Source organism: Falco biarmicus, chromosome 18 (assembly GCF_023638135.1).
Source record: "Falco biarmicus isolate bFalBia1 chromosome 18, bFalBia1.pri, whole genome shotgun sequence".
In the NCBI taxonomy this organism is placed as follows: domain Eukaryota; kingdom Metazoa; phylum Chordata; class Aves; order Falconiformes; family Falconidae; genus Falco; species Falco biarmicus.
In genome coordinates this window covers 5,902,635-5,928,834 of record NC_079305.1, presented here as the reverse complement: position 1 = coordinate 5,928,834, position 26,200 = coordinate 5,902,635, and the positions used below count along the sequence as shown (strand labels likewise).

Here is a 26,200-nt window from a genome sequence, read left to right as displayed (position 1 = left end):
AAAGTAAAAAATAAACAAACAAAACCCCCCAAACCTCCCCAAAACCAAAGCCAACTGAATTTCATAACGTTTCTACTGTGAACCCACTGAGATGTTCTTTCTAGTTCAGTGGTACTCAGTTGGCCAGCAGCAAGAGCAACAGCTATATAAATAGTTGGTTGTTATTGTGTCTGTGAAGGGCTAAAATTAGCAAAGCAAGGGCTGCTTTGCGGTCAGGGGCTGTAGACAGGTATCGTAGCCAAGAATAAATCTGTCAGGCAAATGAGCTCCTGGCATCCAGCTTTTGTATGGCCACTTGGTACCCACGCCAGGCTTCCAGCTTTGACCTTCAGACAAAGGCTGCCGAGTCACCAGCTCTCAGTGATCAGCAGCTCCCAGCAAACATGGTGTTTGCTTTGGTGGATAAATCAGGGTGGGTCCCTCTGGGGGAAGAAAAATAAGATCCTAAGTGACCTAGCTCCTAAATACACTAATGAGGAACTGCCCTGAATTTGATCACTATCAGAACCCAGGGGAATGAGTAGGGCCTCATGTGCTGGTTAGTCTTGAGCGCAGTGGTGCCTTGTGAGAGTCACAGGAGAGGGATGTGGGCGCTGAGGAACTGTGGGGACTGCGGTGTCCAGGAAGTATTTGCCTGTGAAACCTGCTTCATTCTGCTCAGACTGTGCCTCTTAAGAATATTTCTTTAGGCTTCACTAATGCTTGGATACCCTGGCCTGGAAAAGTAAATAGATGGGTAACTGTAAAGAGAAATGTCTGGGCAACTGGAAATGAAATTTGAGATCCGAGTATCTTCTAATTAATTAAAAGTTGGCTGGGAGCAAGGGTTACTGCTTTTTTTGTTGTTGTTTTTTTTTTTCTCCCCCCCCTCCCCTTTCTTAAGCCATTATCACTCAGTTGTACTTTCCAGCTGCCATGTTGATTCTGAGTAGTCTGTAGCCCCGACACGAAGATGTTTTTCCTCCCAGTGCAGCCCTGAGCTTGCCCTCAGCCTGCACCGACACACACGGCTGGTGCTGAGGGCAGTGCACAGTTAATGACTCCAGGTTTTCTTTGCAGGCCTGAAGCGCAGCTACACGTGCAACATCTGCAATGTCACCCTGAACTCGATAGAGCAGTACCATGCGCACCTGAAGGGCTCCAAGCATCAGACCAAGTGGGTACCTGCGTGCTTTTCCTGGTGGCCTCCCGCCTGCCTGTGCCTGCCTACGTGAACGCACACGTACTGTAATGCTTACGCTCCGATAACCCCGTCATCTGAGGAGCTCTGGGTGTTTTGCTAACACAGATAGGGGTGGCCCCTCCAGCTTGGGGCGTGCAGGGCTGAGCCCAGCTGGGTGTCCCAGCGTCCCACCGAGGTGCGGAGGGCAGTTCTGCTGTTTGCTGGCAATCTCCCACCAGCCACAGCATGCCCCAGGAAACCCACCATCGGGCCATGATGTGTCCCACGTGATGTGTCCCATGCAGCCTCCGTACCGGCTGCTGGGTGCTGCTCCTGCCTTCCCGCGTTTCTGCCCGAGGCTCTGGGGTTGTCCTGCAGAGCCCTGAGCCCGCAAATGTCCCGTGGATGGGGCTCCTGCCTGGAGAGGTGAAGGGTGCTAAGGGGTTGTCCTGCTTTCCTGAGCATCTTCCTTCTCTCCCGCAGACCCCTCCTCTAGCCGCTCCTTCTCAGGACACCCCCTATCCCCCCCATTCCCCTGGCTGTTGTCCTGCACATCCTCAGGGATGCCCCTCGTCCTCAGCTTGTCCTTCATAGGTTATCAGCTTTGGGGCAGGAGCACTCCTTTAATCCTGCTCACAACGGTGCCCAGTGCTGCAGGCATTTGCAGCACAGATTACCGTGGAGCCCTGCGTGTCTCTTCCCCACGTCCTCAGCCCAGTGATGGGTTTTCTGTCCCTCCCTGCTGAACCATGCCAGAAGATGCATGCTGGGAAACCCAAATAGCTGCCCATCCTCTCCTCAAACTGCGCGGTGCCTGCTGGTTTGGGAAGGGTGAAGAAGGAATGGGCAACAGTGACCCAAGATGTTAACAACTTCTGGTCCTGATGTCACAGGCATTTGTGCTTAATGACACCGAGTTTGCAGCATCTTTCATGTGTTAAACCTTGGAAGAGATACTGGGAGTGTAATGGGATTAGGTGTTTCCAAATGAAAATGTTTATGCTGTGATTTAGAGCAATTATGTATTACCCAACTTTGAGAATTGGAGGGAGTCTGCTCTGTCAATTAGTACAAATTATTAAAATGAAGTGATAAAGATACATGTTACCAGAGAGGAGATTAATCAACTAATCTCTCTTAATACACTTATGTGTGAGCTTTGGGAACCGTTTCAGGCTGAAGCACTCAGGACTGCCCAGATTAGAGGAAGGATATAAAAGGTGTCATTAGTTACTGAAATATTTCAGGTAGCTTTAAGGGCAGTCTGAAAGATGAGGCAGGATGATCAGAACCAGCAATATGTACTAATGTCAATGTCTAATTTTACTTAAGCTACCAAAGGATAAACGCAGACCTTCCCCAGATGATGTTAGACCTTCAAAGATCCCCAGTATTATTCGTGTTGCCTCTATCCTATTTATTCACAGAGCGTTTGAATGTCTTCCAGATGCTACCCTTTCTGGACCTGAGCATGTAGTCATATTCAGGATCCCAATTAGCAGAAGGAACTGATTTTCTAATGAGGTGGTGTTCTTCCTCCCGCTCCTTGCGAAGGGTGGGTGAAGTGGAAGGAGAGGCGATTGTCGAGCGGCTGTAGTGATGCAGCACACCTACCAGCCTCCATGTTTTGTGGAGGAGAGGGCTGGGGTCAGGCAAGCGAGACGTGGGCTTAGGCTGTGCTGCAGGCAGTCTGGGACCTCCAGTAAGCCCCTTCTGCCTCCACCCCCTTCCTCTTTTAGCACGTCTAACTGGCTGCCCATCCCGGCTCCAGCAGGTTACATGTGCAGCGTGCAGGACGGTGCAGACAGGGTCGGTGTCCGTAGCCAGCGCCACAGATTCCCACTGCTGGAAAGTAGAGCTGACAGCTTTCCCCGTCGGAAACCTGGAATGAGAGCAGCTGTGATGTGCTGCCCAGGCACAGAGCTGTAATTTATCCTTCCCCTGCCAGTCCTTCTGAGTTTGTGTTATTACTGCTGTTGTTGCTGCTGGTATTATTGCAAGGGATAAAGGAGTTCATTTCAAATCAGAGCAGCCTCGTGGACAGGGATAGAGATGTGCAGGAAAGGTGTGCTGCTACTTCTCAGCATTGGGAGGGTGCCTCACCCTGGTTTATACCTACACCTTCCGCTTTCGGTGCTCAGTCACCTGCAGCTAGCTGAGTGTCATCTCCACACATAGATGGTTCTGCAGAAGGATCATTCCTTCTGCATCTGCTGCTTTCCCAAATATTTTCTTCCAGCTCCCTGCAACAAAAACTGCAAAGACTCGGGGTCTTTCTACTTCGTCTCATTCTGTAGCTGGAGTAGGAGCCGAACGGGGAGTGTGTTACCACAGAGCTCAAGATCGAAAGGGATGTCTGGGTAAAGGATCAGCACGAGTCGAGACAATAATTCACAGTGGTTTATCGCTGCCCATCGGGTGGAGACCCTCAGCTCCCTGCAGGGCAGGCGTGGCGGGAGGCCAGGCTGCGGGATGGGGAGCTGGAGGAGTCCCCATTCCGTGGCGGGAGGCATTGCTGCTGTTTGGCTGATGAACCTCCCGCAGCCGTTCAGACCTGGGAGAGCAGAGCGCTGGGGTGCCGGGGGTGCCGGTGAGCAGGAGGGTACAGCCGGATCCTGTCCCGAACACATGGGGCGGCCGGGAAGGGAGCAGCACCCGGCGTGGTGAGGGCTGCGCTGGGTTTGGGGAGGCTCCCAGCATCCCAGCCCGTCTCACTGGGATGCCATTCAGCCAAATGTCACCACGGTATTTTAGTGCCAAGGCTTGGTGGAAGTTGCAGTCATTCCCAGAGCTTTCCGGAGCTCTGAAAGCATGTGAATTATTGATAGGAAGGCACATTTCTCTTTCATCTTGGTGAGGATCAAGCCAGCCTGTGCAGGGAACACCAGAGTAGTGCAGAGGCCTGCAGGACTCCTGCTTTTTTTTTTTTTATAAGGACCTTCCTCTTCTGCAAATTAATATTCTTATCAGTCTTTCTATATTTAGTTTCTTATCATTTATTCATAATGACTTAAATCTGGTCCCAAGAGATTTTCATGGGCATTCAGTACAAGAGGAAACAAAGTAATAAATTCAACAGAAAGTATGTTACAAATGTAATAATGGAATGCCAATTAGAGACATTCGTCTGACCAATTTCTATGGGAAATTGCTCAGATTATTCTATTTCCTCCATTCGTTGTTCATTCTTATACAATTTTCTTTGAGGCTAAGTATCCCAGCGCGGCAGAGATCTCTCCAGCGCCTATAGGAAAGTGCAGAAGCATGGGAGACAATAGGTTGGCAGCTTGGGTTTGTGCACAACAAAAGCTTTTTCCACCCTGTAATTAGGATGTAACCAGATTTTACTCTCCTTGTTTAAAGCTGCCTTTGCAGCTTCATTGTCCTCTCTGTGGGACTGAGGGGGTGAGTTACCCGAATCTGTTGTCCTGAATCAGTTCTGCCCCCATAGCCTGAGGGGTCTGTAACAGCCATATAGGCTGCTCAGTGGGCCGGACCCAGCGGGCAGCCCCAGCATGAGTCTGGGGGAGGTCTTAGGATAGTTCCTCTGTTTGCCCCGCACAGTGATGACCTTGCCCGTGGTGTTTGTACAGAGCTGGCTGCACAGGTTGGGTGCTTGTGATAGTAGCAGGTAGCAGAAGAATTCAAGAAGGTAAATACAGTTTATACAGCTAACGTTCCTGGGTACAGAAATTGTCTGTAGTGCAGACAAAGAGGAAGAAATCTTCATGTCTAGTGCTGTAAATTAACACATTATGGCAAGTTACTCTAAAATGTGTTTTGACTGTTGTATGAGTGACTGAAGGTGTGCCGGCCGTCAGCTCAGCCCTGTTTCCAGAACAAAGGGATGTGCAGGGCAGCAGAGACACAGCAGATTTTGACAGGGCTGCATCTATGTTTTTGTAGCTTTCTACAAATGATTGCCTCTTCTATACAAAGAAAGTTAATTTTGAAACCCAGAGCCGGTGCTGCTGTCGAGTTTGCGCTGAGCAAGGCTGGGTCGTGGCAGCACCTTGGCTGGAGAGCGCAGGGTGAGGCAGATGCGAGTGTGCTTGGCATTGGGGTGCCAGGGGAGGAAGCCGTCCCTCCTGCAGCCCTCCTGTGGACCTCGGCGAGTGTTTTGTCCGCTGCTTTTTGTTGTTCTCATTATTGTTGGTTAGTGTCAAGACTGCCCTCTTCCCTATAACTCAGTCTGAAGCCAGTGGATTGCAGTTGCCAAGGCAACAAAACATTTTATGTAGCTGCCATACTTCATATAATTAAATATATATATATATGTGTGTGTGTGTAAAAGGCGGGGAGCAGTTTGTAAAGGAAAGGGATTTTGCTCTGGGACAGATTAGCAGGGAAGGTGATTGCAGGTGGGAAGCTGCCCAAAAATACCGGGCAGTTGAGCCTTCTGAAAAGCTGCATTAGGAGAAAAGACCTTTTGTGAGGAACGAGTCAAGTTGTGGGTATTTATTATGGTCCTTGAGAGCGCTCCAGAGCGCAACACACAACTGAGCCACTGCTACAGTTGCTTTAAATAATCCACCATATACAGCCCTTGAACTACTGCTTAGAGGGCCACGTTGCTTGAGCCTTCGTCCCCGCTCTGTGCGGGCACCGACAGTGCTGGAGCTCCGTTAGCGGCGCAGGAGCTGGAGGCTGCGGCCCCTGCAGCCGGCCTGCTCTTCCTTCGGGGTGTCTGGTGGGGAGGGCTCAGCTGTTTGCTTACAGGAATTTCAGGGGCTCACCTGAATGCCTCCAACTCAGTCTGTTTGACCAAAAGATGGGGAAAACAAGGGTTGGAGGGGGAGAGCTGCAAGTGCCTTGGCTGGTATTTTGGTGTTGAGTAAAAGGGGCAGGAGGAGGTGGCGAATGCGAGCTAGTCCTTATCCCTCTGATCAATGAATATGCAAGGCAAGATAATGTCTGCTAGCTCCCATTTTTTCCCTGGGGTGCAGCTACTTTAACCTGTATATTTGAAAATAAAGGAAAAATGCATCCTTTTTTTATCCTGTCGTAAAGTCAGGAATTGGAGCGAGAGTCAGATACAGGAGAATATTTCTTTCAAAGCCTCGCAAATCTGGCATCCAGTCTGTTCACATCAGGGGTCAGGCAGTGTTCATCACCGCTCCGATGGGAATGCGCGTTCGCACAGAGCAGCTGAGCAGGGGCTGCTTCTAAATGTGCAGGGGGAGCAGTGCTCCGGCCCGGGGCTCCAAGGAGTGACGCGGTGGCGGCACACACACGCGCCAGCACAGAAGCAGGTTTTGAAATGAGGCTGGACTCTGGAACATCTGCAGCGGGGAGGAGCACTAAACCTTTAATTAGGGATTTATGAACTGTGTAGAGATGATTGAGTCATTGTTTGACTTGCTTTCCAGAAATAGATGTGGGTTTTTTTAATCTCCCCTTCTCCCTCCCTCCTCCCCGCAGTGATCAGAAGAGCAGCAGAATGACGAGCAAGGTGCCAGGCAAGCAGCGGTGCTAATGCCCGCTTTGGCTGGATGTGGTCAGCACCAGCACCTTTCTATGGGGACTGGTGGCAGCCAAAACACTGGCTGGTGCGGGGCTGCAAGGAGGAGGGCACGTTGTCTCTGAAATACCGGGAGAGAATCACATGCCAGCCTTGCTCCTTGCTGCTTGCAATAGGCTGAAGGAAACAAATCTTCCCTCTTTTCTGGCTTCTGTAAACTGCAAGATGAAAGATTGCTGCTAAAAGTGATTTGCAACAAACAACAGAGAATTAAGTCCTGGGTAGTTGTGAAAGAAGCCAGAAGACATTCAAATTCTGGGCTCAAAGAAAGGCTCATGTGCAATATTGACTTCGGGCTTTGCAAAAGGCACTTCCCTCCTTTAATTAGCGCGGGCAGGCGGCGGGGGTGGGACCAGGGTGCTGTGGTCATGGCTACGTCCTGGAGAAGATAGCTGTGTTTGGGGTGAGTTGCACCGGAGGACCCAGCTCCAGCTCTGAAGTAGCTCCTCAGGGGCTTGTGGATGAAAGGATGAAAGATGCTGTTGGCAGAGTACCAGAGCCCAGACCCACGTTTGATGTAAGTGCCATCTCTGGGCTGGTTGCAAATATATTAAACGCTGTAATAATGTGCCGGATAGTGAGAGCTGAGAGCTATCCTCCACCGTTCTGGCTGTCAGCAATTGGAGGCTGAGATCCAGCCCTAGTAATTAAGAGTCTGACTATATGGGGATAATGATTCCCACTTCCATAAAGAAGAATTTTATCTTCTCGCCTTTATTTTGTCTCTTTGATCAGCCAGACCTCTCTGCCACATCTAGAGCTCACAAATGTATGCTGGCATTTTATAACCACTCATTTACACATTCATAGATGCTAATACCCGTCTAGGTTTCTCTTTCAAAGTCATGCTTTCTGATTAATTTTAGGATTTTCGCAGAGAGGGGACCCAATCCTGCAGCTATCATTGGGGTAAAATCCATCCAACCTACCAAAGGAGAGAAGTATTCAGTTGAGATGAAATTTTTGTGGTTGAAAACGGTCCTTTCTGATTTGGAAGGTGTGCTCTGAAGACCTTTCTGCACAGCCCTTCACCTAGTCACTGGGTTGCACCCTGTGAAAGCCCAGATGATTAATGGCCTGCTGAGGAGCAAGTGACAGCAGGCGTGGTGCCTCTGCAGTTTTTTTCTTTTCTTTTTTTTTTTTTTTTATTTTCCCTGATTGAGAACACAGATGTCTAATTGGAATAGGGTATTTATTAACATAAGCTGCTTGGCTATTCAGAAGTCGGAGCTAATCAAAATACTGTAAATATCGTGCCTGGAGAAATGTCACCCTTCACCATGATTGCATTTCCATATTTTTTTCAATCTATTTAAGAAAGTGTAAACAAGCATTTAGAGCCCGTTGTGGCTGAAACGTGCTCCTGGTTGCGGTGTTTGGGGTGGCAAAGGCGCAGGCAGTGGGCATGGCGCAGGCAGGTCCTGGGTGCTCTGCCCACCCTCCTTGGGTGGCATCTGCGGCTGTCCCTGCTCGGGGCCTTGGAAGTTAATTAATCTGCCCAGAGGCAAGATGTGCCTAGAGGAAGGCTTTGGTGATTCCTGGCCTGGCTTCAACTGTGTCAGGTTTTATGCAAAATGTTATTTCTGTTTCCCCTGGATTTTTCCAGCTCCATCCCAAGTGATGGGAGGCTGAGCTCCCGCCTACACATCCTCACCCAGAATGAATGCACTCTTTGATATAAGATTTCTAATAAATTTCAGGAAATTATAGTAAATACGTGAGTTGTACCATATCCTTCACAACCAAGCCAAATTATTTTTTTTTCTTACCTTAATGACCGCAACTTTTATTGGTAGCGCTAACGCTTTCCATGTGCTCTCTGTACTGTATAGTGGCTGATGCCTAAAATATGAAAAAGCCTTTAGAGTGATAATAACTCCAGAAGATGAATAGTTATAAAAGGTAGATGGAATTGAAAGGCATTTTAATTTGTCATTATTTCAGTTCCAGAGAGCAGCTGAATAATTGCACTACCTATGAAGAGAGAGTGTGTAATACTTTCTCTTGTTAAAGAATTAAATATTCTCTCTTCCCTTTAAATGTAAGTGAAAATAAAGGTATCTCTGGTATCTTCTGTTTTGATCACAATTTGAAAGCCCCAGAATGGCTCGTGCAACTTTGCTTTGTGGTGTCAGGTGTACAGATTATTACTTTAATGTGAAGCATCAGCATTGGACCCATTTCCCAAAGTGTAAGCCTGAGATCGCCAAACGAATGAGAAATTCCTCACGTATACGTTGGGTCACAAATAAGGCAAGTTTTGCAGGGTTTGGTAGGCTCTCGAACAAAATGAAACTGAAGACCTACAGAAAGTACGCTTTTTGCAAATTGTTACAGCAGTTTTCTTTCATAAAATACAAAACTGTCCTTAAAATTGCAAGGGTGCTTTAGGTAGAAAGAGTTTATTTATATGGGATTTTTTAGAACTGACATCTCTTCATTGCTCACATTAAAAAGTTTCTTAGTCATTATGAGAAGGGTTGCAGGTTTGTCCGGTCCTGCTTGGCCCAGGGTCTGCCTCGGGCACTGAGTCTCTCTGGAGCTTTGGCTGCTGAAGGGCGGTGGCGGGGGTGGGCACCGTCTGCTGGGGAAGGGGAGCCAGATGGTCCTGGGGCTGCCCGGGCAAGGGTGGAGGCAGAGGCATGGGCAGACCTCAGGAGATGCTCAGAAACCAGCTCTGAACTGGGAACGCAGGGCAGAGAGTGACTTCTGCTTGTTCCTGTCTTGCAGCTTGAAGAACCAGTAGTAGCCCCACAGGCGAGGAGCACCACCGAGGCAGATCCTGCAGAGAGGAACTGGCCAGCGAGGAGAGAATGCTTTCTTGGACAGTGATCCTGTGTGGATTCAATAATTAACATGTAACTAACCTTCGCTTTGGACAAATACATGGATTTTTTTTTTTAATTTTGTGGTGAGTTAAAATATTTCAATGGATTTTTTTACCCTTTCAAGATAGTATTTATTCAGCACAGAGTCTAGAGTATGATAACTATCCTGTAAATACAGCACTTAATCATCACTCATCTTCAGAGACAGTGGAAACAAAATATTTTACTTTTTCATATTTATTCTTAGATTTCTCCCAAGAGTATAAAATTATTCTATTACATTACCCATGATAGTGATGTAATCAGCCTTCAATCAGAAATAAACATACTTTCTTCACCTTCTCCAGCATGGTTTGTGTCAACACATAAAGAGCAGCAAAAAATGAATCACGGGGATTGTATAACAGATGAATTTTTAACTTTCCTCTTTGTCTTCAGAGAAACAAATGGTTCACTGAGCAAAGAAAACTAAAATGAAAGTCTTAACTTTTCCTGCTGGTAGGATTCCTACAGGCTAGACGGAAGCTGTTCGCTCTACCGACTTTGCTGAGGCAAACCCACAGCCAGACGCTGCTCTGCCCGCCGTCCCGGGGTGCTGCAGCCCTCCCGGAGAGATGCGGGACAGTGGGACTGGAGCAGTGGCCGTGGCTGAGCTCGCTGGGCCACCCCGTCCATCCCGCCCCGCACTGGGGGCACTGGCTGCGAGCGTGTTACCTGCGCACCTGCAGGGAGATGGTGGAGAGGCAGCGGGGACCGGTGATGGGGACAGTGGAGAGGCGGCTTGCGGAGGCTGGTTTCAGGACACCGAGGCCAACTGTCCCCGGAGCTGCCCTCACTATGCAGCGGGTGCCAGGCTGGGACCCGTGGCCGTGGTGGAGTGAGCCCTCGCCGGCATCTGGGCATTACCAGCACGGCCGCACCGGTGAGTTTTGCGCTGGGGCAGAAATCTTTGTGCCCCAGGATGGGGGGCCCAGCGCTCCCAGAGCCGCACCAACGGCAGACCTCTGCCCAGGCACTGCCTGGCACGGCACGACACGGCACAGCACAGCCCCCCATGCACTCGCTGCTGGGGCCTGGGTCTGCAGAGCCGCGCATCTCCCGCTGAGCTCTGGCCCTTCCCTCCCCATGGGCAGGGGGTTCAGGTGAAGGCTGTTCCCGTATCAGAAGACCCAGTGTGTTGCAGCCGTGTTGGCACTGCGAGCGGCGAAGCGTTCGGCAGGGTCGGGTCTGCAGGGAGCCTCGGGAGCTGGACATGGTGGAGACCCTGCGGGTGCTGGGTGTCGCTGGCAGCTCCTCCAGCCGGGGTCCCGCCGCCCACGGAGCACCCCGTCCGACAGCACCGCCGCCAGCAGCTCCGTGGCAGACTGTGGCTCGTGGGGGTCCGTGCTCACAGGGAGGAGAAAACTCAAAGGATTTGAAGGAAGAAAAAATTAACAGAAAACCAGCCTTAACTGTCCCAAAGGATCAGTGTTTGTGCAGACCCCAGCCGGGTCCCAGTCTGCAGCCGTTCGGTGCTTGGCCATAAGGAAGGTGTTTATTCCTTACTGGCTTTGGGGGGAGTGGAAACAAAAGTAACTCTGTCCACTGGAAGGAGGGAGCTCATGAAGATTTTAGTTTTCCTACTACAGTCAGCACAAAGAGACCAGGCTTCTTACCCAACCCGCTGCAATGCAAAAAGAGCTGCAATAAACATGGTCCGGTTTCACATAGGTACTACAAGCAATGCAAAACAAACAGCGCTGTGCCCTGTTAGACAAACTCGGTGAGTGCACTTTGCATGCAGAGAACCTGTCTTGTGCATGCTGCTAGAGATTAAGCACCACTTCTTTAAAGCGCAATCTGGTTGGTTTATGTGTGTGTAGTAACACAATTCTTCTGAGGCTGTGGCCATTTCCCTGGTTCTGCAACTCCGAAATAACAGGCTCTGACATTTCCTTGTTGTGCACACTTGGCTAGAGGCTCTCTTGTGTCTTTGGAAGGGAGCAGTGATGTGTGCGGATCCATCAGTTCATTTACCAGGAATCCCAGCAACGTGCACGTCCACTTCGCCAGCGTCTCAAGGAAGAGCAGTGACCTGCTGCTGCTGGCTCTGCATCGCAGAAACTTTTAATTTAATCCACAGCTCACCACTGTGGCCTGCAGGTTTGTGAATTTTCTGCCGAGTGAACAAATTGTACGTAGATGATTAGTCTGCGTCCTCCGTCTGCTTCTCTGCACCTTAATAAGCCAAAGCAAAGCGAGGTGTGTTGCTCTGCATTTTGCTGTTAAGTAGTGCTCTGTGTCTCAGATGGGACACATTTGGGCACGTCACTTGGAAAACTGCAGTTGTGATGCAAATGTCACTTTATATGTTCATAGAATTATTACTATTGTATATTTGTAATATGGTAGCCCATAGGATAACCAGGTTCAGTAGCAGCGGATGCTGTAGGCACTGCTCAGTAACCTTGATCTGTCTCCCTTTGAGGGAAGCAATACCTGAAGGGTTTGTACAGCAGAGCAGGCTTGAGTGGCAGATGTGCATGTGAAATCAAGGCAGCTTCATTGTCAGCCTGGGCTGAACCATATTTGGAGGAAAGGCAATATTTATAAAGTCATTAAGTCACAAGGTAGCACATGCTAAGAAGTAATTGTCCTGAAGCCAGTGCTGGTACCTGTAGGACGCTGTCAGTACAAGCAATTCTACTTGCAAATGAGCCCGTGGGATGAAGTGGGAGCAGGCTTTTTGTGGAGGGGACCTTGTGATGCCAGAGGAAGAAAAATAGTCTTAGTCTGCTGCTCACAGGGTTCTGTTTTTCATATCTTTCCCTGCTGTGGGAAGAAGTTCATCTCCGGTGGCTGGCTGGTGCGGAGCATGGGCTGCAGGCAGCTGCAGGGTGTTCCTGCTGCAGCTCTGGGATGCGTGCTGCAGGGAGCAGTGCCACAGAAAGCTGCTTTTGGCTTTCTTTTGCAATGATAACGTTGTGTAACTGGCTTCTTGATTGCCACCTCATCTGGGACTCTGAAATCCCTCACTACCTCGCTGCTAGGGTCACCCTTTTAATGAAAACAAACCTATTTTTATCGGTGGAAGTGACTCTGTTACCTTGCAAAGGCAATTAAAAGCCCAAATTGAATAGATTTATTTTTAAAAGACTCTTTCCAAACCTTCAGGAGAGAAGAGAAATAATTCTCCTAAATAAGGAGGAAGATCGATAATAAATGTTGCTCCACTGAACCCTGTGTTATGTTGCCTGCCAGCAGTGAAGATTAAATAGACCCCTTCTAGTCTAGGAAGAAATGAGACTCCAGTGACTTGGGTTCGGGGGTTTTTTTTGCCATAACATATGAAATTTGTTGGCAAATATACTTAATAGGCAATGTTCAGTGCTTTATCTTCATTTGGCATTTAATCAAAGGGACGTGCCACATCTGTATAATACCTGGGCTAATTGACTTGACAGAACAGAGTGATGCTATTGCTCATCTTCATATTTGGTGAAATGAACATGAATCTCATCATGTGCAGTGACAGAGGTTACAGACAATGTGGGACAAAGACCCTGACTAGTATGTTTGAGCTGTGATAGGCAGGAGACATAGATGCAAAACTCACATTGAATTTTAAAGTTTGCCTGTCTTTGTCTGCTTTGAGAGTCTTTCCTGTTGCATTTTGTTTGTGCTTAGTTTGATTTAGCTGAAGTGGCACATGGAAAGAGAGAGAAGCACCAGTCCTATTTGAAGTCAGCACTTAATGCTTTTACAGCTCTCCCCGCTCACCTGTGGGGTGAGCAGTGGCACTTCGTGGCCCTGGGGATGCTTAACGCCCTGGGTGCCACCTGAGAGCAGCAGGCACCGACTCAGGTGCTGGGGTTTGTTTCAAGTAGCCATACAGGGTGCTGCTATGTGCTTGGAGAATATCTTCTGCTTACAAAAGGGACAAGTGAAGTAATTTGTGAATGCTTCTAGTGTACAGTCTGTGTGGAGGTGATTTTTCCTTTCACCCTGCTCCCTTACGTTGCTGGGGGGGAAGAGTGGGAATCTGTGGAGCTCATCGCAATGCCTCGTCCCTTCAGTGCTCTCGCCTCTTCACCAGCTCTTGCTAATTTCCTTCTACATGCTTAAAAACCGTTGTGTATCCAAGTGGGGTAGCTTGTGTGCCTCTCTTTGCATATGCTCACACTTGTGTTGTTTTTGTGTATACGACATGGCAGTTGTGCTCAGAGGCTCCTGCACCAGCAGCTTTCTCCCGTTTGAAAGCTCGTGGCAGAGGGAAGGTGCCTGCAAAATGGAGTCAGCCCCTGTGCTGTGCTTTGCAGTGCATCTCATTTCTTCGGCCTCGCTGAGGGGGTGTAAACAGAGAGAAGGAGCCGAGTTGGAAGAGAGACCTTTGCTCTCTGCATCCCAGTGCCTGTTGGAGCTCTGCTCACTGGGAGCCCCGGCTGGGCTGCAGGATGTGCTTGTGCCTCCAGCCTTGCGAAGGGAAGGGTCAGATGCACTGCAGGACCTAATTGTTTACTCTCTGGGGGCAATAACAGATCCTGAAGATGCTCTGTATGATTAATTTGTGCTCTTGCATCGATGCCTTTCATGTGTGGAGGAGAATGGCTTGTTCACAGATGAGTAAGCATCCCCTTAGGTTTCGTAGCTGTGGGGCTGTTTTGTTTATTGTGTTTTGGGTAGTAACATAAGATGGCAGGGTTTCTGAAGCTAAACTGCCTCTTTACAGAGAGAATGATTTACAGAAACAGGGCACATCATTCATGCATGTGCAGCCTGACTTTTCTGAGCCTCCTTTCCCTCAGATTCTTCCCTCCCGCAGCCCATGCACCTTCCTCCAAGCTGCACCCAGGGTGCTGCAGAGGTGATTCTGTCAGGAGAGAAAAAAAACCCTTCTAAGTTGTGTGCTCAAGTAATCGCTACAAGCTAATTGCAGCAAATTAATTACAGCACAAACACAATTTCTTTCCCTAGGCAGGTGTGTAGACAGCTCTGATGGTGCTGCAGTGAGCGGGGTTGAACTCAGCCTCCAATACTCAGCCCGTACGAGTCTGTCTGCCCTTTTCCCCTGGCTGTCTGGCTTGGCCTGCAGCTGGTGACTTACTTGGTCTACAAGAATGACCACAGACAGAGGGCCTGTCTCTCGTTTAGAAAAATCTAGATTTTTATGCCACTCTGGCAGCGTTCGTGTGGATGGTTTCTCCCATGACACTGCAGGGGTGATGCAAAGATGTACACGTGCAAGAGCAGGAGGGTCAGTGCTGCAGGTGAGGTTGCCGTGTCCCATGCCACCCGGCTCTGGTGAGCAAGAGGTGTGCGAGGCGAGAATGAGATGCCCCATCACATCCCCCTGCCCTGTTCTGTTGCAAACCAGAGAAACTAAAGCAGTGCAATATTTGCATTTGTTGCCAATATTGTCCTGGTCCAGTCAATCAGGCTTTGGTCCATAAATCCTTCTAATCTCTTGCTTTTCCTAAGTTCATTAGGTCTTCAAAGAAAGACATAAAAAGACAAATCTTCTAGCGGTAAGTCAGCGATCCCTGCAGAAATGCCTCCAGATTGCATGGCTCTTCTCTGATGTTGAGAGTAGTACACCACCCCAGGCTCAAATGCTGTGTGCAGATATATTAAAGATCTTTGAAAATGGATGCAGTGCAGTAATTGCATCCCCCAAGGTTACTTTAAATTGAAAGGGTGAAAACATTTGCATATATTTTCTTCATTTAAAAAAACCCCAAAACATAGTCTGCATGTTCTCATGCAGAACATCTATACGTTACAAAATTTAATTTTGTCTGTTCTGGCCAAACATTTTCCCAACTTAAAATTCGGTGCAAGGTACTCTGTAAAGAACGTAAATCTCCATATTTGTCAGTTTGGTTGTGTCTTGCCACACACACACTTCTAATGGGCAGTGCTAACTGGAATGTCACTGGCACTGGAATACCGCTGGCACTGGGAGACAGGTCAAAATGCAATTATTAACACCAAAACCATATTCTTTTAGACATGTTTCATTGGAGTGTTGCAGCACATACTAATATAGTTCTTTAGGCTCTGGTGCAAATGCATTAGGTTATGTTTCGGGAGGCGAGACACTAATTTTCTGTGGTGTTTTATGCTCAGACATAATACAGCACGAAATAATACATGTTTTTTAACTGGCTCCTTGTGCGAAGGCCATAGAGCTCTATGGTAACAGTGTGTAAAGTGACTCTACCCTGAGACATGCTACTTAATACAAAGAAATTAATCACAGGAGAAGAATGCTCCTAGTAACGTAAGTGGTGCTTTCTTTGTTAACTTCCTATTGCATCAACTTAATTAGCAAGTCCTGACCTTTAAAATCACCTTCCATAATCTTCAAATTATGTATGTGAAAGTCTGCGTATCTCCTCCTGGCTGTGCCAGCAGCTTTCTGCTCTTGTCTGGATTCATTTGAACTCCTCACGCGTGGGACCAGCTGAAAGTCCTCTCCCACCCATGAAAGGCTGTTGGGAACCTCCAGATCTGTTGCAGATCTGCAAGACGGGGAGGAGCCAATTTGGTGGTTAAACATTTAGGATCTCAAGACAAAGCAAATACCCGTTAACATTGCAAAGTGTTCTTTGCTTCAATTACTGCACGGAGCTCAACTGCAAGACTTTAGGATAAATTTTCTAGTCTAATTTCTGTTTCCAGTGTCAGAATAGGGATGATGGAGCTGGTTCTGTCAACTCGGTGATGTTTATCTTCGCTAAGCGTGTTCTGCTGGCTTTGGGGAGCAGGGTCAGGAGACGGCTGCAGAACTCTTCAAGCCAGAGCAATGCATTGCACTTTTATACTGCTCTCTTACATATTACTCATACCCTAAGTCACAGGAGAGCTAAAGCAAACTCTGTAAAATTATTTCTCTATATCATATCCTCATTTTCCCAGCACCTTTGTGCATCTCATAATCCTGCCAGTAATACTAAAAATCATCTCTGAGTGCAGAAGGCTTGTATTCTTGCCAGAACCTTGTTTCATACCCTTCAATAGAGGGGTTGCAGATCAGGGTTTTGCTAAAGGCACAGGGCCCAACGCGAGCAGCTGATGCTGAACAGTTGTCCAGGATATCTCTCCATGATGGTCTTGTCCTCTTTCACCCCCACTTTGATGTGGTGACCACAAGTGCCAAGCCTTAGATGTAAAACACATTAATTCCATCTTGTCTTTGGTGGGGCTATTATCACACACTGTGCTTGATGTCATCAATACAACATGCCCCAAATGCACCAGGGTCCTTAATTGCCCCAGCCAGCCTCACCTGGACCCCCAGCCCCCACGCATCCCCAGCCTGTTGGCCCTGGAGCTGCATTTAAGGTCCATCTGCCCTCCCAGCCCTTCCTCGAGCCAACGGCTGGGAGCTACTGGAGCCAGGCTGCTCCCCAGGAAGGAACCAGAGGGGGCTGCAGGCACCCGGCTGCGCAGGAGGGGTGGCATCATCTCCCGCAGAGACAGTCCCCAGGCAGGGCTGGTGGTTGCGGCAGGTCCTGCCAGCAGGACCGGAGCTCAGAGGCAGAGCTCGGTGAGTTTTTGTCGGTCTCTGTAAGAAGCCCGGACAGGAAGACTATATTTGCAGATACTTTCCTGGAGGCTTTGCTTATGCTGGTACAGCAGTGACAGTAACCACTCGCTTGCCTCAGTGGTGTGAGCCGGGCTTGCCATGCTAGTGCTTGAAAGGGAGCAGCTGAAGCAGCGTCCCCTCCGTGGGCCACTGCTCACTAACCGAGCTTTGTAGTGTGCTCACGGGTCTTTGACAATAGCCTTTGTCTAATATTTTTTAATCAGTGTGTGCATTTCAATTTGCATATTAATAGCAAGGAGATGTTATTATACACTGCTGTTGTTGAGATGGTTGTCAAGCCTATCTTTGCAGTCTGGGGAAAGAAACTGCATCTATTGTATAAAAAATGAAATTGCAGAAAACACATGTTTTAGGATCTACCATTCTCTGCCTCTATCTTTCTTTATCTCTGCCTTTATTTTTCTCTTAATAGCACATATGGATGCATTCATTAATCTCTTTTTCTTTCCTTAGAACAAGGATCATTTAACAGCGGAGTAAGAGAGGATTTTGTGCCTGTTGTGACAGCTCGAAGCTAGCCTAAATATCGCATTTTTGCTGGGCATTTTTGACTTGTAAAATGGCAAAAGGTTGACCCAGTCTAGGAATCCATTTATTGCAGCTGACCCTGGCAGAACAATTAAAATGCCAGTAATGAATAATGGCACCGCTCACTCTCCAGGCTTCAGCACTTCACCACTCCGTAGGCGCCGAAGCCGGGTGCCAGCAGCTGCGATGTGGCGCCGGAGCCGCCTGTGACAGTCCCACGGCCGTGGGGGCATTGCGGCCAGCGAGGCCTCCTGGAATGGCTCACAACAAGCCCTGACTACGAGGTCCTGGTGTTGGCAGCGTTTCCTACACCTTCACCTTGTACAAGCCGCAATGTTCTTCTCCCAGGTCCTCAGGCTGGGGAGAGGGACAATGTTCCGGAGCGCCACAGGCTTCCGACTCTCCTCCCCCACTGTCCATGCTTAATCCCAAATCCCCCCCCAGCTGTTCTGCAGATCACAGCATGAGGAGGTTGATTCTCTTGTTTTCTTTCTGCCTTTTCTAGCCCCTTCCTTGACTCTTCCCTGCTGTTCCATATGCTCAGACCTTCAGCACAGCCACTTCCCGGGGCTCTCCCCGCTTTCAGCTTTGGGAGGTGATTTTCTGTCCTCTGCTTTTACGCTCCACCTTCCCTCCCCCGTGTCTCGGCAGGAAAATGGCCCGGAGGCAAAAAGCCAAGACTGAAAGGGGAGAGATGAGAAGAGAAACTAAAGAAATAGGAAACGGGGAAAAAAAAAAATCCAGAGGGAAAAGCACATGGCCACCAGCCTGGCTCCACTAATTGCCTACCTAGCTCCCTGCCAGAGAAGGGGGCTGGAGGAAAAGCAACGCTTGCTGGCCAGCGAGGGTGGGTGGTAGGGGAGCATGCCGAGTGCTGCTGGGGGCACAAGTTCAAGTTTAGCATCACTAAATTTTAAGTGTGCTTTCCTAATCCGGGATCAAAGGACACAGACAGTAAAGGGCATTTGGAAAGGAGAGCAGGGGAGATGTATATGTATCTCTTTTCTCTCCATTCTCCTCTGCCAGCAAAGCTGCCCTTGCTGGTCCTGATAAGTAGCAAGGGGGGACAACAGGCTCCTGCAGCAGGAAACAAGGAAGAAAACCTTGTTTCCTGCTTCTGCCTCCTATTGCTCTGGGAAGAGCAGAGTAGAAGATGGGGAAAGCCACTGTCAGTCCTCTCTGGAGCATCCCTGTTTGCTGTGCAAAATGACAGCAGCAGGCATGTGACTGGAGACCAGAATAGGCACTGCTCGTGTGAGCGCTATATAAATATTGAGTGACAATATTTTGAAAGAGAAACCTTTCAGCGATCTGTGAGCAGGGAGGCAGTGCGGAATTAGGGGTTTTCAATCACACCAGCTCCAGAAGAAAAGAAGCGTGGCTGCTGATCTGAAATCAGTCTGCAGCTTCTGCAGCCACCCACTGCAGACTGTGCGGGACAAAAGGAACAGTATGAGGTAGAAAAAAAGCCTGTGAGCATTTGCTGTAAGGAAAGTGGCTGGAGGAATGAGACCAAGGAAAGGTGTGGGATGGATGTTTCACTCCAGGGCTTCAATCCATTTATATAATCATAGTTGTTATCATAGTAAATGTAAATAACTGAATGAGTTCAGATTTAGTATTTGACAACACTGGCTCTTTGTGAATACACACTGAATTCTTGCGGAAAGCCTTTGTTTTATCAGACAATCCAATAATGTTTTAAACAACCATTCAGGCATTTAGTTAAGCACATATTTTGTGATTTTTCTCACTCTTGGAAATGAGGGCTATAGTCTCCAAAGCATAAAGCCTCCTACAAGTTCATGTTTTAAGAAATTACTTGAATCAAAAAATGTGACAGTTTGGCAGGTTGCCTCTTAGTGCATCGCTTATAGCCTGTAACAATAGCAATAACGTTATGGTGAAAATACAAAAAAAGCTGTTTTGTACCTTGTCAGCCCAAAGCAACAAATATCCAGGCTAACCTTAATTTATTTTTTATAGCATGTGGCAGCCCTCAGCGGCATCCAAGACTGGTGTCACAGCCACAACCCACCTCACCTGGCTGAGGAAGCATCCTTTCTAATTAGCACCGTCTGCAGGAGAGCAGACCCCACAGTTGCTAGCAGAGGTTTGCCTTGGGTCCGGTCTGATGGGGACTTCAGTGTCCATCCAGATTCCCACTCTGCGCCTCCGTGGGTGCTGGAAGTGGGACCCGGGCCGTGTGAGGCGGGGGGCAGGTAAAGCAGCCCCACACACCAGCCAGGGTGTCTGCAGAGCCACTGCAGCAGCATCTCCTGGTGCAGAGTACAGCAGACCCCATGCTGTCTGTCTGTGCTCTGCTGGGGTGGGGGCTGCTCCCTTTGCTGGAGCACAATGCCCCCCCTGCCGCGGTCTCCAGGCCCTGTGCAGGTGGGCTGTGGCAGAAAAACATGGCTCTGTGAGGTGAGATGAATGCATTGGGCTTGGAAGGGCGGGTGGGGGTGGGTAGGTTTAAAAGGCCTGGAGATAGCTGGTGTTCAGAAATAGATCAGAGCAAGCCTTTCCGTCCAGAAAGGAAGAAATAGTGAAAAGCTGGTTCAGAATAGCATCCCCTGTAAAGTCCCGCTCACACATACACTTTAATGAGACTGGTGCTGGTCTTAACAGACAAATGACCTCAATTCACTCACAGCTCTGTGCTATTGATTCAATAGCTTCCTTCTCTTAATGAGCAAATTATTATCTTTGTTAGGGAATGTGGAATCTAGCAGGTGCACAGTATTAAATAATGAAAAAGTAACTTTGCTAGTGCCAGGAATACGATGGTGCAGTGCCAGAGATGAGAGGGGCCCTCAGATGGGCTCTGTGAGGATGCTTCCTTTATGGCTGGCCTGGCAGAGTGCGAAGACAAAGATGCTGGTGCCACTGGGCATTCTGGTTTAGGGTGCCAGGAGGGAGGCTCTGGTTTTAATAGGTGCCGCTGCGTATTATTGCTTGACCCTGCCCTTGATAGCGGTGTGAGGCACAGACTGCTCACATCTATGCCTTCCACCCTTGCTGCAGGTTTAAGCAGTGTGTACCTTTAGAGAGGTCTGGCCTGAGTCCATCTTAGATCATGCATCTTTAAATCACCAGGAGTGCTGTCTTGATTGCTCCCCACCCCATATGAGTCACTTCCTAATGCAGATTTTTAGTTCATTAGTGCAGTGATGCATTAAAATGAATCTCGGTAAAAAGGCGATTCTAATTTAAGAAAAAAAGCAAATAATTTCCACACACAGACACACATTCTCGGGCTTGGTTTTGCCTTGGCTTGGGCAGAGGGAAGGGCCAATGTTCTGCAAAATTGTGTCCAGATCCCGGCTGGAGCTTGGTGCAGCCAAATGGCTTCTGAATGCTGAGCCAGGGGCTGCTGCCCAGACTGGTGGCAGGAGGGACTCCCCTGGCTGGAGGTTCACTGCATTAGGCTGCAATTGCTTGAGCTGTCAGCTGGTGCTCGCTGTGCCACCCTGTCCAGCCCTGAGGACTGTATGTCTGTTGGCGCTGTGCTGACTTCAAGATCCATGGTCTGGAACGAGACCGAAAGGTGACTGAATGGCCACCGTGTTTTGCTTTAGCACTGATGGAATTAGATGATTTGTGGTCTGTTACTCCACTGAATCAAATGGGAAAAGGCAATGTAAAAGTGAGGACATGTATGCCTTCTTGGCTGGCAAGAGCTAAAGCAAAGCAACTTGTAGAGGAAACCAAAATCACCACTGTGCTAAGACCTTACGGACTGAGCTAAAAGGCGAGATGACATGCTCTTTTCTAGCGATTTTACTCAGTGGGCAGTGAAGCACCGTTGGTAAGCAGGGCAGCATAAATCAGCAGAGTCTCTGATACAACTCAGCATGCACTGAAGTGACCTGGAAAGCTCCTTAAGCCAAGCTATTAAATCATTTGTATGAGAAAAGCAGACAAGCCCTGCTTTACCAGCATGAACCAGCACTTTGGTAAAACATTTTTATTTTGTATGTTTTCCTGAACATTACATCTATGGCCACTTACCAGTAAGTGCCTACAAGCTCTGAAAACAAGAAGGCAAAATCACAGACTTTCTGCTCTTGTGACCAAAGGCCTGTTTCTTTCCTTCTCCAAATACCCCAGCTTCAGCTTTTCCCCAACACTTCTTGGGTGGGACACTGCTAATGTTTTCTAGGAGTGAGCTCTGCGGAGGGCTAGGCAGCCCGTGCACCCCTCCGTGCACTCCTCTGTGCATTCCTCCATGCTCTCCGATGCAATGCTGCCCCAGCCCCACTGACAAAGCCACTGCAGTCCCCGGGGCAGGGACAGGGGACTGGCCCAGCACCCTTCCGCAGCACATCCACGTGTGCTGCCAGCGCCCTGCAGGACAGGAACAGTAAGTAATGCTTTGCATTTGTATAGTGCTTTTCTGTTGAAAGATGCTGGTGAATGAAGGCATCCCGGCCTTGGAGAGCAGCTGTGACTCCCACCACAAAACCCACACTCAGCGATAACACAGGTTGCCCGGGGAGCTGGCAGCTGGCGGAGCCTCCATCCCTGGAGATGTTCAGAAGCCCTCGGGGCAGCCGGCTCTAGGTGGCCCTGTCTGAGCAGGGGTTGGACAAGGTGAAGGTCCCTTCCAGCCTCAACCCTTCTGTGGCCTGGCAGAGCTGGGACTGGTTGAGGAAGCCCTCCTGGCTTCTGTGCTGGGCAGGGTCTTTCATTTTGTTTAAGAGGACAATACACTAACACTGCTTGATCCAAAGATGTTGCCCACAGGATCTCTGTTATTTCACACTTGACTTTGGCTGCGGCATCTGCCCCAGTCATTTTTGGTACTGCTTCTGGAGAAGGGCAGCGACATAATCAAATGCAATGTGGTGAGCGCAGCACAAGTGAAACAACAGCAGCATCAGATGCTGAGCGTTTCTTTCTGGGACTCCAATGTGAAGCCCTCTGAGCCTGGACTGTGCAGTCACGCGAGGGGTGGTGCCGGCAGGACAGAGTCGGGTCCCGGCAGGCGGCCCTGCCGTGGGGTGGGGGCAGCCCCCATGGCTGGCATGGGTTGGGGTGGGGGGCTGCCTACCGCTGCATCCCGGCGCTCAGCTGCGTGCAGGTTGGTGGCCAGTGGCAGGGAAGGCACCAGCTGGTGATTATTCATGCTTGTGGCACCACGCTCAGCTTGGGAACAGGCTGCTATGCAGAAAGCCTGCTCCTCCTGCTAACTAAAAACACTGCGTGCACTTGTGCAGCCGGGATGCTTCCAAAGACCCAGCTGCCTCATACTAGCTCCGGGTCAGATCTGCTCATGCTCTTGCACTAGTTCCACTGGTAACCTGCTAGAAATGACCTGTGAGGGATGCAGAGCCAAGGGCCTCCACAGCAGAGCACAGAAATAAAGTCAGCACCAGCCTCCCACGGCCAGCTGTCCCATGGTCCCTGCCACGCAGCGAGGGGCTCGGTGCTGGCTGGCAGACACGCAGCTGCCTTTGGGACACAGGTTTCTACTCACTGATTTCTTTCTGGCTGTAATCTTAGCAATAGTGATGCCTGTTAGAGTTCCTGTTGACTTTCACCTTCGTAATCGGTTCTATGTGATTTAGTGTTGTAGTAGTGGTGATCTAAGGATATAGGCTAATTAAAGTTTGTAGTGAAATGTACTGCTTTTTTATTAGACTATCCAATATAGTCAGAAAACAGACAAGCTTTAGGGCACACAGATTCTTCTGGGTCTGAAATAGGAACAAGAAGCTTCAAGCTAGATGCAGACTGGAAAGAATTTCAGCTTCAGTTTAACGTAATTATGGCAAGAAATTAGACATTTTGGAGGAGAAAGGTAGTAAGCACCTGTAAAATTAAGTAGTATAAACCCTATGTAATATTTCAAATTTGAGAGCTTTAAATAGTGTTACAGCCATCACCTAATTTCACAGGATTTGAAATAAATTTATTATTTTGCATTGGACAGAAAATTGGAACTGTCACTTGACAGATGTGAATCGCACTTGTTGTGGTTTGTGTTTAGGGGGTTTTGTACAATCCTCTCTGTTGCCATTCAGCATTGTGTGTTTTGTACATGAGTGCCTAACCCAGTAATTTCTGTTCTGAGAACAGGACATTTGTGTATGTACCATTTCTAAAGTGAGCACAATCATAGACGTGTATTTCAAAAGGAATGTTAAAAATAAATTACTTGAAATCTGTGCTATATAGTTGGATGGTTTTGTATTATTTTTTTTTTTTAGGATTTATTTCAGTTGCCATTTTTTTTTCACCAGCCAAACATTGTTCACCTAGGAGATGCTCTGGGGCAGTGGGATGTCTGGTTGGTTCACACAGACGCCTTGTAGCCTCCAGCCTTGCCCTCTCCCACCCGCACCTCTCCCATGTTTCCTCTGTGATTAAAATGGGAACTCCACTTGTGTCACCTGCACCTGTCCCAGCTCTGGAGGGAATATGTGACAGGAGAATGGAGAAAGCCCTGCCCGTGGGACTCGTGTTGGGCAGAGGAGCAGTCTATCCCCTGCGCAGCCGGGTGCCTCATGCCCAAGGAGCCCCTTTGTGCTCTGGGTGATGTCGCACAGCATCCCCGGCACGGGGCTGGGGTCTGGGAGCAGGGAGCAGTGCCTGGGGTGGGAGGTGCAGGGGGGTGACCAGTGTGAACTGGGGCTGGCACCTCCCTGATGGGCCCAGGCAGTTTCACCCACCAGCTCCGTGCGCGCCCACCAGCTGAGATGCCTTCCCTGGGCACCCTCCACACTCCGTGCCCTTTGGCATTCGCACCCGCTCTATGAACGCGCCTCGCCTCCTGCCAGAACAGCAAAACAAACCTGTGCCATTCCCTCTGAACTTCACAGTGCTAGCACAGGTCAAAAGAAAAGCAATTTGGAAAAGCACGTTAATCTTCCAGCCCCAGTTCACCCACAAATGAGAGACACCCCACCCAGGCTCCAGCATCACCCCCTCTGCCGACAGCACCTTCCTTTGGACCTGCTTACCCTGCTGGGGTTTAACACAGGGCTTATCACGGGTCCCATTCACCATTCTGATGGACCCAGCAGTTGCTTGGAGGGCTGGAAGACGAAAACCGTGACCAGACTACCCCGGTGCTTCCCTCATGGGCTGCCTCACTGTGGCACTGCCGGGGGCACCGTCAGCACCAAGACCACGACCCCAGCACCGCACTGCTGCTTTGTGCTGCGCGATGCTCTGGCCACCTCGTGAACTGCTGCAGCACCAAGCCTAGCCGGTACCTTTTGCTCCCAACATGTATTTTAGGTTGGGGTGGGTTTTATCTCCAGAGAGAGCAGAGGCTCCGCAGGTACATAGGACGTGGCAGCAGCTGAGGTCTGTGGTGTCAGGGAGCTGATTTCAGCCAGGGCCGCAGCCACAGCCTCAGCGTCTGTGTGGGGAGTGGGAGCAGTGGGCTCCTACCAGCCACCAGACCTGGCGCAGGGCTCAGCAGTGCCACGGCACCAGCCAGCGCCCACCGAGGCACAGCCCGGTGCCAGGGGCCGGCAGCGCGCAGGCAGCTCAGTGAGTCACTGTCTGGCAAGGGCAGAGCCCACGGCAGGAGGAGAGAGGGGAAGGCAGTGCTGGGAATAGCAAGTGGAGCTCAGAAATAATCCACTGCCCTCCCAGCGCTGAGGGCACCGTGGCAAACACCCTGAGACAGCAACCCCTCTGCCCAGCCCCGCCACCCCTCGCTTTGCCAGTAGCCTCCGTATATTCACAGTGAGCAATAAAGTAATATTTTAAATTCAAAACTGATGGCTCTGACCCATTTCTCTTTGCATAGCAACACCAGGCTGTCGGTCCCGGGAGGGTCATTTGGAAAGACCTCAGAGAAATTTAGCAGTGTTTTCTCTCAGAAGTTGAACAGCTCTGGAGCCATTCCCCTGTTGGCTGCCTTCAGTATATGTGTTTTAAATAGTCAGCTCTGTGCAATTTTAGTATAAAGCACAAGTATTCTATTTAATTAAACACACAGTTAAAGAATATATACAACTTGCAGAGGGATGCTCTGTGGCTCCTCTGCACCGTAACAGGTCGCCAGGTTGTTGCTCCCTCCTACTCACTGAGCAAAAAAGCAGGAACTGACTTGGGTTCTGCCTGGTCTGTGTGAGCTCACAGGCAGCACCAGCATCACCCTTGGGGGTGGCACTGGTCCCGGGAGGTGAGTCACCCTCCCTAGCGCAGTGTCTGTCTGTGGGGAGCCGCAGCATGGGCACCTGCACACGGTCCTGCCCGGTGGCAGATGCCCCAATGTTTCCAGGTGACCTGGGCACTGGGGTATGGTGCAGCTTCTGGGGCTGGCACCAGCAGGAGTCAGGGAGCTGGTGATTTATGATAGAAATAAAGGGGACCTGTCTCCAGAACTTTGTTACCTGCTGTGCACCTCTTAAGCAACTCTGCTTTATTACCTAGTCAGTATCCAAGTTCCTATTATAACATTAATGTAAATATTAATGGTCTACAGAGAAACAGACTGTCAAGGGCATTTCAGCAGCAGAGTACTGGAACCCAATGAGAGGAAGGAGGAGAGGTGGTGTCTGTTGGTAGGGGTATAAAGAGTGAGATGAGAGCCTGTGTAAGGTCAGGCG

The 26,200-nt window shown here is 49.4% G+C and overlaps 1 protein-coding gene across 3 annotated transcripts in view; it reads left to right on the top strand.

Moving 5' to 3' along the window:
* The window catches only part of ZMAT4 (zinc finger matrin-type 4), a 67,021-nt gene extending 57,168 nt beyond the window's left edge, over positions 1 to 9,853 (top strand). For all 3 annotated transcript variants that reach the window (XM_056321705.1, XM_056321704.1, XM_056321703.1), the window contains 2 exons: positions 1,060 to 1,156; positions 9,414 to 9,853. In XM_056321705.1, coding sequence (XP_056177680.1) covers positions 1,060 to 1,156; positions 9,414 to 9,429 — 113 coding nt within the window. In that variant the 3' untranslated portion in view covers positions 9,430 to 9,853. The remainder of the gene's footprint in view (positions 1 to 1,059; positions 1,157 to 9,413) is intronic.
* The last annotated feature ends 16,347 nt before the right edge of the window (positions 9,854 to 26,200 follow it).